General features: G+C 35.8%; 1 protein-coding gene across 1 annotated transcript; it reads right to left on the bottom strand.

Moving 5' to 3' along the window:
* Nucleotides 1-2129: 2129 nt before the first annotated feature.
* slc38a11 (solute carrier family 38 member 11) lies at nucleotides 2130-9691 on the bottom strand. The gene is made up of 12 exons (XM_084123009.1): nucleotides 9563-9691; nucleotides 9352-9472; nucleotides 7833-7907; nucleotides 7147-7281; nucleotides 6978-7043; nucleotides 6250-6356; nucleotides 4690-4769; nucleotides 4120-4190; nucleotides 3856-4017; nucleotides 3621-3733; nucleotides 2610-2741; nucleotides 2130-2506 (listed from the first exon to the last, which is right to left on the bottom strand). The coding sequence occupies exons 1-12, from the start codon at nucleotides 9647-9649 to the stop codon at nucleotides 2219-2221; spliced, it is 1437 nt and encodes a 478-aa protein (XP_083979135.1). The 5' UTR covers nucleotides 9650-9691; the 3' UTR covers nucleotides 2130-2218.
* Between the last annotated feature and the right edge of the window lie 5826 nt (nucleotides 9692-15517).

The following is a 15517-nucleotide window of genomic DNA, read 5'->3' as shown; positions in this document are numbered from 1 at the left end:
GATTGCCGTTGAGAAATCTCAGATCTGATTGTAGATTTTGCAAGTTCAACATGGGTTTTAGGTCGAAAGTTGAATGAACGAGTACTTATGTCCTTTCGATTTCTTACAGGTTGAGTTGTTGTTGCCCATAAACGCTAGCATTCTGCTAATGAACGCTGATTGGTCAGTTAAGGACTGATTACGACCAGAGATACCGCTTGATAGCATCGTGTCATCCGCAGCGGGACCAGAAACAAACAAAACAAAAACTCTTCTAGCACGTGTGTTTACCTGTGTCAGCTGTGTTGTCGATGCCTCGAGTGAAAAGAAAGTGCAGAGCGCGAACACACCAAAGTGACTGAAGGATTGCCGTAAAGCAGTATTTCTGGTCGTACATGTGAATGACGTCATTGACACTTTAAAAGACTTTTTAAAGCAAATAAGTGACTCAAAAAAAATCTAACACCCAGCAGTGTGTAATTTATTTGCATCTCCTTTCGAATACAACATTCAAATTACTAGACAAAAAATTATATCCTGAGAAAAGTGGATTTTTATTGGTATAGCGCCATAGACCTCCATTCATTCTGCACTCGTCCTGTGAGCGCCCTCATATGGAATCAGAGAGGAACTGCAACCAGTTCAGAAGCCGGAAGTGTACTGAGAGTGAAACTTCTCGCCATATTAGACATTCTCTGGTACAGTGATGCTGGTTGCAACAGCACTGATTGCTGGACTGCATAGCTTTCCAGCAGACTTGGAAAATAGGCGCCAGTGTTTGCATGCACTTGGCCTGGAAGACCGTGGGTGTGAAACCTGCATTTTCGCGGGATTGCTTCTCCAACGCAATAGAGGTGGAAATGAGCTTCTCCACACAGCTCGCGCTGAAAAGCGACGCAGTGACAAACGCACGCTGCTCCTCCTGCATGGACTCCACCACCGCAGCGCCGTCTTGATGTGAGTGATCATATATATTTTAATCACAATTTATGGTTAGGCTAAAGTTATTCCTCTGGGGTCGACAAACGCGTCGGCGCATTTTGCTGGATTTTTTCACATAGCGGCAAAATATGAATATGCCTATATAGAGAGCGCGCGCTATTGACATCAACTCGATAAAACCTGAGAATGACGGGCTCTGATAAAACTCATCAGATGAATGTACTTTACGTCGTCTTGCGACCCTGTGAGCAAACTCCATTTTAGAGTCTGACAGCAGGTCTCAGGTGCACGCCCTCCCGCTCACGGTTCGTCCCCTCTATCTCCGCTGGGGTCTGCCCACTTTTCTAGCATTTTTCAAATATTGACAGTGGGTGGAGTCAGGCTCTGACCAGGGGTTTAGTTACCCTTTAAATATGTTTTGAATAAATTGAGTAATCTTTTGTCTTGAGACTAATTTCATAGATAGGCCTAGCGTTTCATATCCAATCTTAAAGGGATAGTTCAACCAAAAATACAAATTCTGTCATCATTTTCTCCCTCATGTTGTTTTAAACTTGTGATGAGTTTCTTTGTTCTGTTACGCAAAAGAAGATATTTTGAAGAATGTTGGTAACCAAACAGTTTCTGGTCTCTATTGACTTCCACAGTATTTTGTTTTCATAATGTGGAAGTCAATGTGGACCAGCAACTTTTTCGTTGCCAACGTCCTTTAAAATATATTATTTTTGTGTTCAACAAAACAAATAATCTCATACAGTTATAAAACAACATGAGGGTGAGGAAAAGATGACAGAATTTTCATTTTTGGGTGAACCATTCCTTTTAAATAATAATAAAACATTTAAAAAAAGAATGTAATAAAAATCAATTCAATGACAATATAGTGACTGAAATCAATAAACACCTCCACATAACTTGCAAATATGCAGCTTTTCTGTTTTTGTTTTTTACAGTGTTTATAAAACCGATTGATTTAAGCAGTGTAGACATTAATTTCATTCTCCATTGCATAATTCAACCTGACCCTAACGTTCAGCTAAAGTTCAAAGAGGGAAAGATTATCAGTGAATAAACTTAAATTTGGGTCTGTTCCTTATAGTAAAGCTACTGTGTGGGTTCAAAAGACTTAGAACATATGCAACTTAAAATTAGTGGTTATGCAAGAAGGTAGACCTGCATTGAAAACATATATATTGTGTAGCCTTGTTATGATGTAATTTCTTTAATACAACAATTGTACCAACAATATATCACTAGAAAACAGCATCTAATAAGATTCCAGTAAAATTGATTTCAGTCAGAAAGTGCTGGCGTTCTGTGTGGTGTTAATAAACTGCAGCGCACTGGGTGAAGTGGTGCTGGGAACTGTGGTGTTGGAGACGGTACAGTAGAACATCTCTGCTCCATGTGAACAGTCCTGAGGGAAAAGCACCATCATGACTAAGCCGATTATCATTACACAAACACCCGCTGCCAGGATGATGCTGGGAATGAGGTTTTCCCCACGAAACCAGCGGTCATCCGAGAGCTTCAGAAAGCAGGCGGCGGGGAAGATGAACATGAGAGGTATAGCACTCAAAACACCCTGAAAAACATTTATAGACATCTCTGAATGTGACTGACCAGCAACATCAACTACTGTGGCTAACCACATATCTTGTTGTTAATGAATTAACGGGAAATCTCACATTTAGTTCCAGTACAATACCCAGACAGTCGTAAGAGAGGGATATGGCAGTCGCTGCTGATATGATCACCAAGGTAATGATGAAATGGGCGACGTTACTGAGTTCTCCTTTAAAAAAGACATTGGAGATCACCTGGACACCATCAAGAAAGGACCACATTTAAAGTTAAACAAATACTAAAACAATCAACTTAAGTATGTCGCACTTTAAAACGAATTTTAAACATTGCATGCGGTCATTAAAGAGTCAGGATGACTGTAATGTCATACAGAAAGCTCTGGAAATGTCTAAAGACTTTGACAATGTGTTGCAAAGAATGATTTTAAATGCTTTTTAACTTTCCTTTTTTAATGAATTATAAAAATTGTTAAAATCAGAATACTATAAAAAAAAAAATGTCATAAGAACCAGTGTTATTTTTGTGTAATTGAGATACTATTATATTTTTTATAAATTTTTTGAATTTGTTTTTAATTATGTTCCATTTTCATTTAATTTTTAGTTAAAGTTTTAGTACTTTTTTTTTTTTTCATTTTATATTGTTGTTTTTTACAATCAACTACATCAGGTTAAACTAAAAATAATAAATAAACTAACTGATATATATGTAGTGAAATAAAATTATTTTATTTCACTTCATTTTTATTGTATTTTATGGTTTTAGTGTTTTTTTTTAGGTTTTATAGTTTTAGTTTCAGTTAACTATAATAACCCTGCTATGAACATTCAATTAGTTTGGTATTTAAGTTTATAAATTTTACTTTTTTTTATTATTTATTTCGTCAAAGAATCACTGTCTCCAATACTGATGTCATTCCCATCACAAGTAATGTGGAGAACAATATATATTTGGTTATGATGGAAAATCAACTTGAAGGTTGATCAAGGCCATGGTCAGATCTTCCCTTCAGGATGTGATAAATGTTTTAACATTAGGAATTTTTGTAGTCAAGTAGTCAAAAGTTCCCCTAGCTGAAGATTCACCCATATAAAAAGCTTCAATTATCTCACCTCACGGGTTACAAAGCACTCCAGAGGGAACGTGGTGATTATACTGACACCGTAGCAGAACCGACCGAATGTAGCCAAGTTATCATTCCTGCAGTAGTTCTCAAATATATCACCTTGGACAAGAAACACAACAGGAAAACATGTAACCGTGTTCAGGTTCTTTCAGTGCATTGTGTACCGTATAACACAGATTTATCAAAGTAATAGGTGCAGATATTGATTTACAGTAATTTACCTTGTGTATAACCAGTAAAAGTTGCATAACCTGCAGCTGCAAAGACAGCACTGACCAGTACAGCTGAGCCCACAGATACATGCGTGACAAGAGACCAGTTGCTCAACGTGGGCTCCTGCAGCGACCCGTAGATCATAAAGCTGTTGTGGTGGCAGATAAAAGCTGAAAAGTTTTTCAATTGAAAACGTTATTGTATTTGGAGAATGCTCATCTCTGACGCACACTGATGGAGAAAAGTGTATATCACTGGAAGTAAAACCTCACCAAAAGACATGACAGCAACTGCCTGAATTGCATTCCACCGTGCAAACACCCATGCATCATCTGACGCCGGTCTGTGGACAAAAAAATGTACGTAAACACATAAAGCTAGGAATTAATTGTATAAATAAGTTTTAATGTTTGTGCATGCCCATGCAAAAGTCACTGCCATGCTGCAAGGGGGGTTTGAATAGTTATTTTTTAGCATGCCAAAAAGAATCAAGAGAGTCATATTCCCAAGTCTCTATAATAATACTAGAAAACAGTATTATAGTGATTTTTTTGGCTGTTTAATCATCCGCTATAGGTTCACACGGGTTAGGGGAGCATCACAAAACGTGTATTGTTTCACTGGAGCGTGTCACTATATGCCTTGTTACACAAAGGCCAAAATATGATGGAAAATCAAATTAAAAATTAAATAAACCCAATGAATGGAGCGCATTGAGATCCTTTCTCAGAGAAATGAGTGTTTAAAAGGGTAAATCATTATCCTGAGCTGCGGTCAGCAAACATGAGCATATGGTGGACGGTGTGAATGAATGCACACAGACGGGAAGAGGGATTTTATACATCTGTGGTCCTAGTGTCGCGGCTCTCACGACCACTGTGATGAGGATGGCAAAAGTCAAGAGCATGGACAATAAAGATACCTGGAAAAGAGCAGGGAGAGAGTTCATTATTGTCAATTTAAAGATTTAAATTCTGTAATACTTTCCCGTGAGACTTTCATATTTACAGAACACAAATGAAGATCTTTTTAATAAAATCTGAGAGCTTTCTGTCCCTCCATTGACAGCTATGCAACTACCACTTTCAAGCCCCAGAAAGGTAGCAAAGTCATTATTAAAGTAACCCATGCAACACAAGTGCTTTGTTTGTGCAAAAAAAATAAAATAAATAAATTAGCACTTTCATTACAAAATATTAATCTCCAACGCGTCTTCACCAGAGCACCACGGCACATGTTGCATGTTGTGTTGATGTGAGAGCAGACGTTGTTGCGTAAACATGCGTTGAAGATTAATGTTGTGTAAATAAAGTGGTAAATTATGTTTTTTTGAAAGTGGTAGTTGCATAGGTTGTCAATGGAGGGACAGAAAGCTCTCCAATTTCATCAGCAGCGCGGGAAGGAAGGATTTGAACAGAGATACGAAGCGCGGCAGGTTAGAGTGTTTTGGATTGCATAAAATAATAAAAGAAAAACAAATACATGGCGAAAGAAGTGTTAGACAGCAGAAGAGGGGATTGGGATGATGTTTAATGAAACTTGGGAAGCTCTTTCACGTATCTAAGCATGTAGTGTGTGCATGTGTATGTGTGCGTGCCTATGAATGCGTGCATTTGTATGTGTGCGTGTATGAAAAAAAGTGTCCTAAATGAAAACTGTGCAATGTCACAAAAAAGACTTGTATATAAGTATTATAGGTCATTTTTCAACTTTAAAGTGTTAGTTTCTTTCGTTCATGATTTTTTCTGTTTTTTTTCTTCTAAAAAATCTGTAAATTTATTGGGGTTTTTTTTGTTTTTTGTTTTTTTTGTCTATTTAAATTCTATTTACAAACTCACCACACACAATAATGGTCAATAACTGTAATTTGTTGAAAGCTAATCTTTTTCTGAAAAAAATGACACCTTGCACATTAAGATAGCACATTGTTTTAGAATTGTACAGTCAAAAAAAATGTAAATATGTGAAAAGCACCTATTTTAGCTTCAGGTTCTAAAGGGTTAAAGGAATAGTTCACCCAAAAATATTAATGTTATCCAAACTCCTATGATGTTATTTTTCTGTGGAGCATAACAATGCCCTGGCTTCAAATACATCGGAATGTAGCACACGGGTCATATGGACTATTCTTATAAAACTATATATTATTGTGCTTTTTTTGTCCATTTTAGAGCCTGACGTAGGTAATTAGACATGGTCACTATGAAATGCTGTTGTATGAAATTTTTTTTCCTTTTGTGTTCCACAGAAATACAACAAAATACAGGTCTGAAAAGACATGAGAGTGAGTAAATAATAGGCAAATGACAGATATTTGGGTGAAATATTCCTTTAAAGCTACAGATCACAAGTGATTATATTAAAAAATAAAAGAGCACAGTGAATAGTTGGTAATACTCAACCTTTCCCAGCTTTGCTATATCTTTATAGAGAGACAGGGGCAGTGTGAATAGAAGAGTGGACATCAGAATTACAAAATGTCTCTCTATAAGAATGTTTCCGGGACCAACTGGAAAAAACAAAGAGCACAAAAACAAGTGTCAAGTTTCTGCTTTTATCAATGCGTTCACAGAGAAAAAAACGAGACTCTTTTTTGGAGGTGTCCTTTCAAAACACGGACACAAGACATTTAGAGCCAAGATGAATTTATCATGCTTTTATTATACTATGAAAACATACTGTAACTTTCAGAGTCAAAAAAGAGCACTAATTAAAATCAAGCAGAATAACAGTTGCTATAAAAACCAGAAATATTAACACAAAATCATCCACATTTGCATGTCAATAATGCCTATTCATGCCTATAAGGCACATGTATGAGGAATGCTATGCCATCGGATGCCCATTTCCACAAGTTGGTATGATTCTTTAGGGTCTTCATGTAAAGTTTGTAACATACTTTCATTAAAATCCCTCAATGGTTGTGTAAAACAACACCCTTTTTACCTCCTCAAAAACAGCTCTGTTCACAGCGACCCGTTTCGGTGCATGTCTCTTTAAACGGATTTTTTTCATTGTATGGTGGTTGTGTCCACGCACTGCAAAGACACATTTATATGCAAACACCATATAAAAGTGAATTTTGCATCCGATGACCCCTTTAAAAATGTAAATGTAATAACCAGCTCACCTCCTTGGATCCTCATAAACACTTTGGTCAGCGTATCACCTGTGATGATGTTGTAGCTGATCATTGCTATATGTGGGACACAATAAAGGCAATCATATTCTTCTAAATGTCACTTCACCTCACAATATAAATACAACAAAAGGTCATTAGGACAGATGTCTGTGATTACCGATGAATGGGTAAAGAAACTGCAGAGCTGACACGATCAAATATCCTATCTGGCCAAATGTGCTTTGAACCAGAGACTGATAACTGTGAGTGCCAGACAGATTCCCTCCTCTGACCAGCAGAATGATGGAGTAATCTGCAGAAAGAAAGAAATCTGATCAAATCATGATATATATATATATATATATATATATATATATATATATATATATATATACACACAGACAAACTATCCCCTCAACTTTATTCTAGGCTTTCTTTGTAACCAGTGCATGCAAGTATTTTAAAAAAACACGGTAACACTTTATTTCGATAGTCCACTTTAAACTTTCTACTAACTGTAAGTAACTTTGCAACTACATGTCAACTAACTGTCAATAGAGTATTAATAGACTGTATGCTTAATATCTGATAACACTTTATTTTGATGGGTCCACCAAAAGATATTCTACTGACTATAAGTAACTTGGCAACTACTAACCGAACCCTAACACCTAACCATAACCTAACAGTCTACTGACAGTCTACTAATACTCTAATGAGAGTTAGTTGACATGTAGTTGCAAAGTTACTTATAGTTGGTAGAACGTCTAAAGTGGACTATTGAAATAAAGTGGAACCAAAAACACATTATTGTCATGTAGATGCATAACTGTACCATAGGGAATGAACATTTGCAGTGCATACCTGTGATGAAGGCAACCAGAAAAAGCAGCAGAAGACCCATTGGGAGACCAGCCTGACTCAAAGAATATGGCAAACCTAGATGAATGAAACCAAGAGAGCAGAGATGTGGAGGACTTGTTGAACACTATAACCTGGTCAACACATTTTTTGCAGCCAAATATTTCAAGGTTTGTATCTACATAAAATATGACTTAAAATAAACCCATACATGAAAATATTCACATAAATGTGATAACTAGCCCCAGTCTCCTCTACAGGGTAGTGGGAAAGATCAGCTGACTAACTAGTTTTGTTTTCCCCCTCTGATAAGGCAGGTGATAGAGCACAGAAGTAGCTACCGCCAAGAATGCATATATGCATTCAAATGTATACAGCATTATAATGCTGACCTTTTCTGGACCTTATATCATCATTGAACCAGAAAAAATGTTTTTTTTTTCCTGCAGCAGAAGCACGTGAACTGACTGGGGCTGTTCAGTAGTCATATGATCCTGTACCGCGTGGAATCTAAGCCAGTTCTCACTTCTACTGACCTATTAAAATATGCACAAATGTGAGAAAATAATGAACATAAATGCATCCAAACCATTAAGCATGCTTTTGACTTAGATATCTTATAAATATATTGTATTAACTATATCTATTAGGAATATTCTGTTTTGTTTAAAAGTAATTAGACAAGACATAAAAAAAAATCTAAAATGTCAACCAATAGACGTCAAAACTATGGGAATTATGTAGAGACGGAAAAAATGTTAAACAAATCAGATTTATATTTTTTCAGATTTACACAATTTCTATGTTTTAGATACTAAACTATTTGCTAGACATGCTCTCAACCATCTTCATGAGAAAGACTTACATTGATATTACTTACATTGATATTACTTATAAAGACTTACATTGATATTATTATTTTGTAGAAGCATTAACAACAAAATATTACCTATAATTCCAGATCCGATAATGGAATTGATGAAACACGATAGCCACATTTGTCTACTACGAATAAAACTCACTACTACACATTTACAGATTATGTGAGTTGATGTCAAATACAAAGAGTTTCGTTGTAGCTTTCTAAACACACTTCAGGAGTTCACATGTATGTATGGCTAGCTTTTATATATGCTCCAACTCATCAATTAATAATGTTAGCTTTGTAACAACATCTATATAAATACAATTTATGGCACTTTAGTTTAGGGTCCAATTCTCACTGTTAAGTTGATTATTAGCATTACTAGGATATTGGCTGTTTATATTAATGCCTTATTTTGCATGACCATATTCTACATCCCTTAATCCTACCAAATACCTTAACATAACAACTACTTTACTAATAAGCAGTAATTAGGAGTTTATTGAGGCAAAAGTGACCCAATTTGTCAACAAGTTATTAAGATCAAGAGGAAAATATATTGTATTTAATGCGTCTAAACTTCTGACTGGTAGTGCCTGTCTGCATTTATTAAATTGATATTATTATTTTGTATAAGCATTAACAACAAAATATTACCTATAATTCCGGATCCGATAATGGAATTGATGAAATTAAATGAGGCAGAAGATATTGAGCTAGTTCCACTTTTTCCCGTGTCCTTATCTGAGGACAACAAACAATCCCTGTCATCCTCCATCTGAAAAGACAAAAACTCACATCAGGAGCATGCTCAGTTTATCTCAGATTTATGATTATTCATCAATCAGCAAATAATGTGCAAACTCACCTGTTGAACTGTGCCACCTTTCTCTCTTTTGTGGTTTTCCATTAAAAAACAATCCTTCTGTGATGTCCTAGATGGATGTTCTACCATGTCATGGAGTAAAAGTGCTCCACCTCATTCAGTCAGTCCGCCCACAGAATACAAATACGACCCTTTTTGCATTTAAACATCAGCCACAGGCTGTCGGAAAAGCTGTTTCTGCATGAATAACTTAATCTGTGTTTGACACACAAAGCCTGTTAAACCGTATTATAGCTGTTGGCCAAACATTTGCTCAACAGTCTCACTTTCTTGTGAAATAGTGGAAAGTGGCTGCACGACAGATAGATAGATAGATAGATAGATAGATAGATAGATAGATAGATAGATAGATAGATAGATAGATAGATAGATAGATGAACAGACAGACAGACAGACAGACAGACGAACAGATAGATAGATAGATAGATAGATAGATAGATAGATAGATAGATAGATAGATAGATAGATAGATAGATAGATAGATAGATAGATAGATAGATAGATAGACATTATGTTGAACATTAAAGATACTCAAACAAATATGGATGCACGTAAGCTGTAACCATACGCCATATGTGCTGTAGTTTACACAGACTCACAGTGTTAGGTGTGCATGTGTTTGTGTCCTGCAGACGGTCTGGGGCTGAGCAAACACCTGTGATGTCTGAACCTTCAGCAAGTCCACACTCTTCATGAGTGCAAAACCAAAAACTAGATCAGTTGTGAACACTGGAGTATTTTATTTTATATTATGCATTGTTTAGTGACATTATTTAAGTTTACCAGGGTTTAATGGTAAAACGACTGAATGCATGTTTCTCAACTATGTTAAAATACGCTTCTGCTTCAAAAGTGAAATCAAAATTATTATTGAAGATAATATAGGGCCTATTGGTGGAAGTAACACTTTTTGTTGGAGCATCAGTAACTCAGTGGTTGTTTGTGCTAGATCTCTCAAAGTTTGATACACGATAGCCATATTTGTCTACTACGAATAAAACTACTACACATTTACAGATTATGTGAGTTGATGTCAAATACAAAGAGTTTCGTTGTAACATCCTACCCCACTATTGGGGAGATTTGTATCACTATCCGGGGGGTAAATGTGGCAAAGAGATAATTTGCTAAAATAAAGGCATCTTTACACACCCAAGTTAAGCTGCTCTGAGTCTGTGCCTGCTCAACATTTTGTGTAAATATGCAATTTTCAGCATAAAAGCCAGACTAAATTATGCCAGCTCTGACACACTTCAGCCCTAGTTTCAAAGTATACAGGTACAGTTGCTGTGTAAATGCATTTATGCCATCACTGAGCAGAAGTAATCAGCCTGTGTAACATTTAGGAAGCTCTTCTGATGCTACAAAGATGCTATCTAATGTATGCAAGAACTTTATAGAAGAACCAAGGATAATATATTTGGAATAAAGTAAACCATTTAAAGAGACAAAAAACCTTTTTGTATTTCTTTTAGAACTTTAAACTTAGCACAAAACAATTGCTGTGTGTGTGTGTGTGTGTGTGTGTTGTACTGTATTCCTGTCACATAAGGGTTCAGTCACACAGCGAGAGAGAGAGAGAGAGAGAGAGAGAGAGAGAGAGAGAGAGAGAGAGAGAGAGAGAGAGAGAGAGAGAGAGAGAGAGAGAGAGAGAGAGAGAGAGAGAGAGATTACACGTGTGTGAATTACCCGAGTCTCTCAACAGTGTTCGGCAACAGCGTCTCTACTAATAGCGAAAAAGTTTAACTGCTTCAAGATCAGCGCCATTATTACCTCGCTAGAGAGAAATGTCATTGTTGTCAAAGTTTTTAACAGAGCAGTGCTGACAAAACGTTTCGGTGCGAGTGTGTGTTCGTTCAGTCGATACATTACCTTCCACCTATTTTTATGTGAATTTTGCGATATCGCATAAAAAAGCTGGATGGATTCTCACATCAATTCTAAATAATGTTTTTAACTATGATGGATTTTTTTTTTTTTTTTAATTATGTACAGATCGGTGATAATGATTGGAAAGAGGCCTGGTTAAATCCATATAAATTTTGCATTTTGAATAAAGTTAAAGAGGTACACTTTAAAATACTTCACAAAAAATCTACCCATGTCAAGCTTCCTTATCAAAATCGATGGACATTGGCAACAATTGCACTTTTATACTGTACACGAGAAAGACTTTGTTGTACAACTGTGATTTATCTTTACATTTTTGGTCTGATGTTAGTTCTTTTCAATTTGCCGCAAGAAATGTTAATTATAAATTATTTCTAAAAGATGTTATGTTCTTATACCCACAGAAGCAAATTGTTTGAATATGTTGTGAAAAAATGCACATCTAAATGTAATTTATTCTTAATAGATGGAGTCGTTTAAAAAGTCCTTAATGTTATTAATGACAAAACAAATGAAATTTTGTTCAGCTTTATGGAGAAATTCTTTATAATGTAATGTCACCAATAAGCTTCACCAAATTCTGTAAATCTTGAATGTGTCCCTTTGAAAAAGGAAAAAAGATTTGCTTGTTGCTTTTTTCTCTTTCTCTCTCTTTATCCTTCAGAATGTTTGTGGCAATGTAATATCTATCATTTGAAGCATTCTTTCTTGACTATGTTGAAACCTCTTATATTTAGTTCAATAAAACAACAAACAAACTGTGTTACAACTGACCCCGTGTTACTAACTCCCCGAGCTTCCCTAAATTTCTTTACAAAACTAATAAAAAAGTGTAATGGATGTTTAATGCATGTGTGGGTAAAACAGTGAAAGAAAACCAGACAAAACAGTGAATTTCTGGCAGAACAAATGTTTAACAAATGTAAAATTTCCAAAAAACCAGAGAGAGGTTTAATCCACTAGGTGTCGCCATTCGGCTTCGCTGCCCTCTCTCTGAACAGTGTGTGACTCACGTTTTGAACTGACAAGTCAACTTTAAGTTATTGTGAAATTGATTAAAACCTTCAAACTTGCTTTACTCAACTAGTACAAGATTTTATGAAACTTTAAAGAACTCAAGTTCAAAATGTTGTAGTAAGCAATCCAAAATAATCTATTAAAATGTTGTCTGTGGTAGGCTATGATGATTTTAAAGTAAATTATTGTCAGATTTTTAAACTATAAGTTGCTTCTAAGAAAGCGACTTATAAATGAGAACAACCGATCCTTTTTTCACGTTTCCGGGTTCAAAAGCAGAAGTCGTCATAGTTGGGTAAACTTTTATAGTGGTGAATGGGAGACTACAATATATTTTTCGTGTTCCCATTTGAAAGAAAAACTCCACAATAGTGTTTTGGCAACTTTCCAAAGAGGAAAATAATAGAGAGATTGGTAACGGCAGTCAGAAGAGAGATGTCAACTTCACCTTCTCTCCCACCCTCACAGCAGTGTTAGGCTAACTAGTTTCATGTAATTTGATGAAAATATAATATAATACAAATTATAGTGTTGTAAATGTACATACATTGAGAAAAATCAATAAAATATAAATATATTTTTAAAAATGAAAAAAGGTCCATAGAAGCCGTTAAACTAACAAAAAGGGCAACAATGTAAACCTGTCATTTGAACGTGTCTTTTTACTTCAAGTCTTTAAAGAATACACTATGCCAGCTGAAATCTAATTGTATGTACAGTAGCCTACAGAGAAAAGACATATGCTATCTTTATTTTTTGTTTATGTCGAAATGTGCGTATGCCTACAGCAATAAGTTATTGCCTACACATAAAGGGTGGGGCAAAAAAAAAAAAACCACATTCTCGTGACAAAAATGAAACCGTGAAAAAGTGAACCATCGTCGCCTTTTTAGCGTTTAGGAGACGTTTTGCCGTCGTACTGGCGTCAGTGTCCGTCAAGATCTGAAAAATTAGGATTCCTACTATGGCAAAGGCCTAGTTTTTAACATTCATAAGCAAGTGTTCTTCATTGGAAGTTAAAGAAGCAACGTCGACACAATCTAATTAATACTCACGAGGCAAAACATCAGAGCCAACAGATGGTGGACGAAGCAACGTTGTCATTTCGCACTTTACTATTCATAAGCTCAACCTCAGTCATAGTAGGATCGGTGATTTCGCTCTGGGTCTAATGAATAACCGGAAGCGCTCATCTCTCGGATCTCAGGCACTTCGCTCTTTTTGATCACTTCTGCGATTTTATTTCTCGCTGAAAATCCCTTGGAGTTTTCTTCTTAGGCTACTTACTTGGGTAAAGTTGCCTACACTGATTTTTTTTCCTCCACCTTGGATCACTGCATCAAGTTTTGCTCCTGGACCCTGAGGATTCATTTTTCCCTCATGTTCGAAGAAATTCCCTGATTTGTTGCAGAAAGATGGTGAGTAAATCATGAAGTGCTTATGAAAGCTATTCAAATGTATGATCAAGTAAACATACTTCAGGTTATAATTAAATTAAATTAAATAACAATACCACGCCTGACACAATAATTTAGTTTAACAAGGATTTTTAAAAAGAAGGCTGAGTTTGTGATCATACAACTCAATAACATGCTAGTTTTTAGATGATTTTCTCATTTAGTTTGTCTTTGAGAGTATGCAATCTTTACAATAACATTCACAACTCCTGTTGTTTTTTCTGTCCTTTATATTTAGTTTAGGTTGTGATATAGGCTTACTTTTCTGTTTCTTCATACAGTATGTCAATGTTGTCATATAGCAACCGATGCACATGAAACAAAGTTATTTACATATCTGTGCATTGATTGATTTGTTTGGTTTTCCGACATCCATTTATACATGTCAGCACTGTCCTCTGCGCCACGGTTTTTGTGCTCTAATTCAACGTACAGCATTTTATAATATCTCTCGCTCTGATGCATTTGATTAGTGCAGTGCTCAAACGCCAATAGTCTTGAAAACGATTCAATTCACCGTGGGATTTTTTGAGAAAGACATGTCAACTGTCCTAACCCTGGTTGACGCCCTGGAAATCCACTTTTCCAGTGATTGATTGAACCTGCGGTGGAAGAGATGATGCCACAAGATAAAAATAGTTCATTCAGCTTATACGAACTTGTAATTTTTTTAAATATTGTTTTTTTTAGACTACTAGACTGCTAATCCCCGAATGTAGTTTAATGAACTACGTGCAGTCCGACTCCTGGAATCGGTTCTTTCGAACAGTTCATTTCAATAAACCTAATTAATCCTATAACGTGATCTGTTTACAGCAATGTAAAATAATAATAATGTTTTTATTATCTTATTGTTACCCAGTGTGTACAAGTCCAGTTTGTTTTTAGCTCCGATTCAGCTCAAACTAAAAATAATTTAAATTCAAAATAATTAAAAAAAAAAATCTATTCAAAATGCTATTGTGATGTAACACAATGAGACAAAACGCTCATACAGCCAAGTTTAAACTTACTTTTGCCCTATCAGTAAAATCTGCACTCAAAAGCTTTTATTCAGATTGCGCATTGGTTTTCGGGTTGACTTAGACATGACTCGGTTTAATGAGTTGGTGATTGTTGATTCGAGAACTGCTGTGACTCAAGAATCGATTAACTCGGATTCGCAAACTAATTTTTCAAAATCGATTTGGTTTTATTTGACTGCAGCTAATATAACAGTGGTCATTAGTTAAGAGAGGAAGGATTGCACTTGTAGGTTGTAATAAGCCACCAAAATTGTCTCTCAATCGCTCTTTATATTTTGTGCAGGATGGATTTTATTGAATAAGGCATATTCTTCTGTTACGCCCACCTCCGCAAAGCAGAACAGTCCTGGAGGCGCCAATTTAAATTAAATCAGGTATTTCTCCAAGGCAGGCAGGCAGTCTTATAAAGGCTGTCTTCCCCAGTTACATAAGATGAGAGAAATTGTGCTCACATTCTAATGTAGTAAAACACTTTGTTTAGTTTAAGATTTTTTACATGGAATAATACGCCAAAAATGTCCCTACTACCTGACGAATATCCAAATTGC

This window comes from Abramis brama, assembly GCF_963993115.1.
Source record: "Abramis brama genome assembly, chromosome: 8".
Taxonomy (NCBI): Eukaryota; Metazoa; Chordata; class Actinopteri; order Cypriniformes; family Leuciscidae; genus Abramis; species Abramis brama.
The sequence above is the reverse complement of the archived record's forward strand: the minus strand, read 5'-3'. Positions and strand labels throughout refer to the sequence as shown.

Excerpts from the sequence above, each read along its gene's own strand:
- slc38a11 (XM_084123009.1), bottom strand. The coding sequence starts at position 9,649 with ATGGTAGAACATCCATCTAGGACATCACAGAAGGATTGTTTTTTAATG. Across the intron at positions 7,908-9,351 it reads TATCGGATCCGGAATTATAG|GTTTGCCATATTCTTTGAGT; the intron begins GTAATATTTTGT and ends TCATTCATCTAG. Across the intron at positions 4,018-4,119 it reads AGTTGCTGTCATGTCTTTTG|CTTTTATCTGCCACCACAAC; the intron begins GTGAGGTTTTAC and ends AAAACTTTTCAG.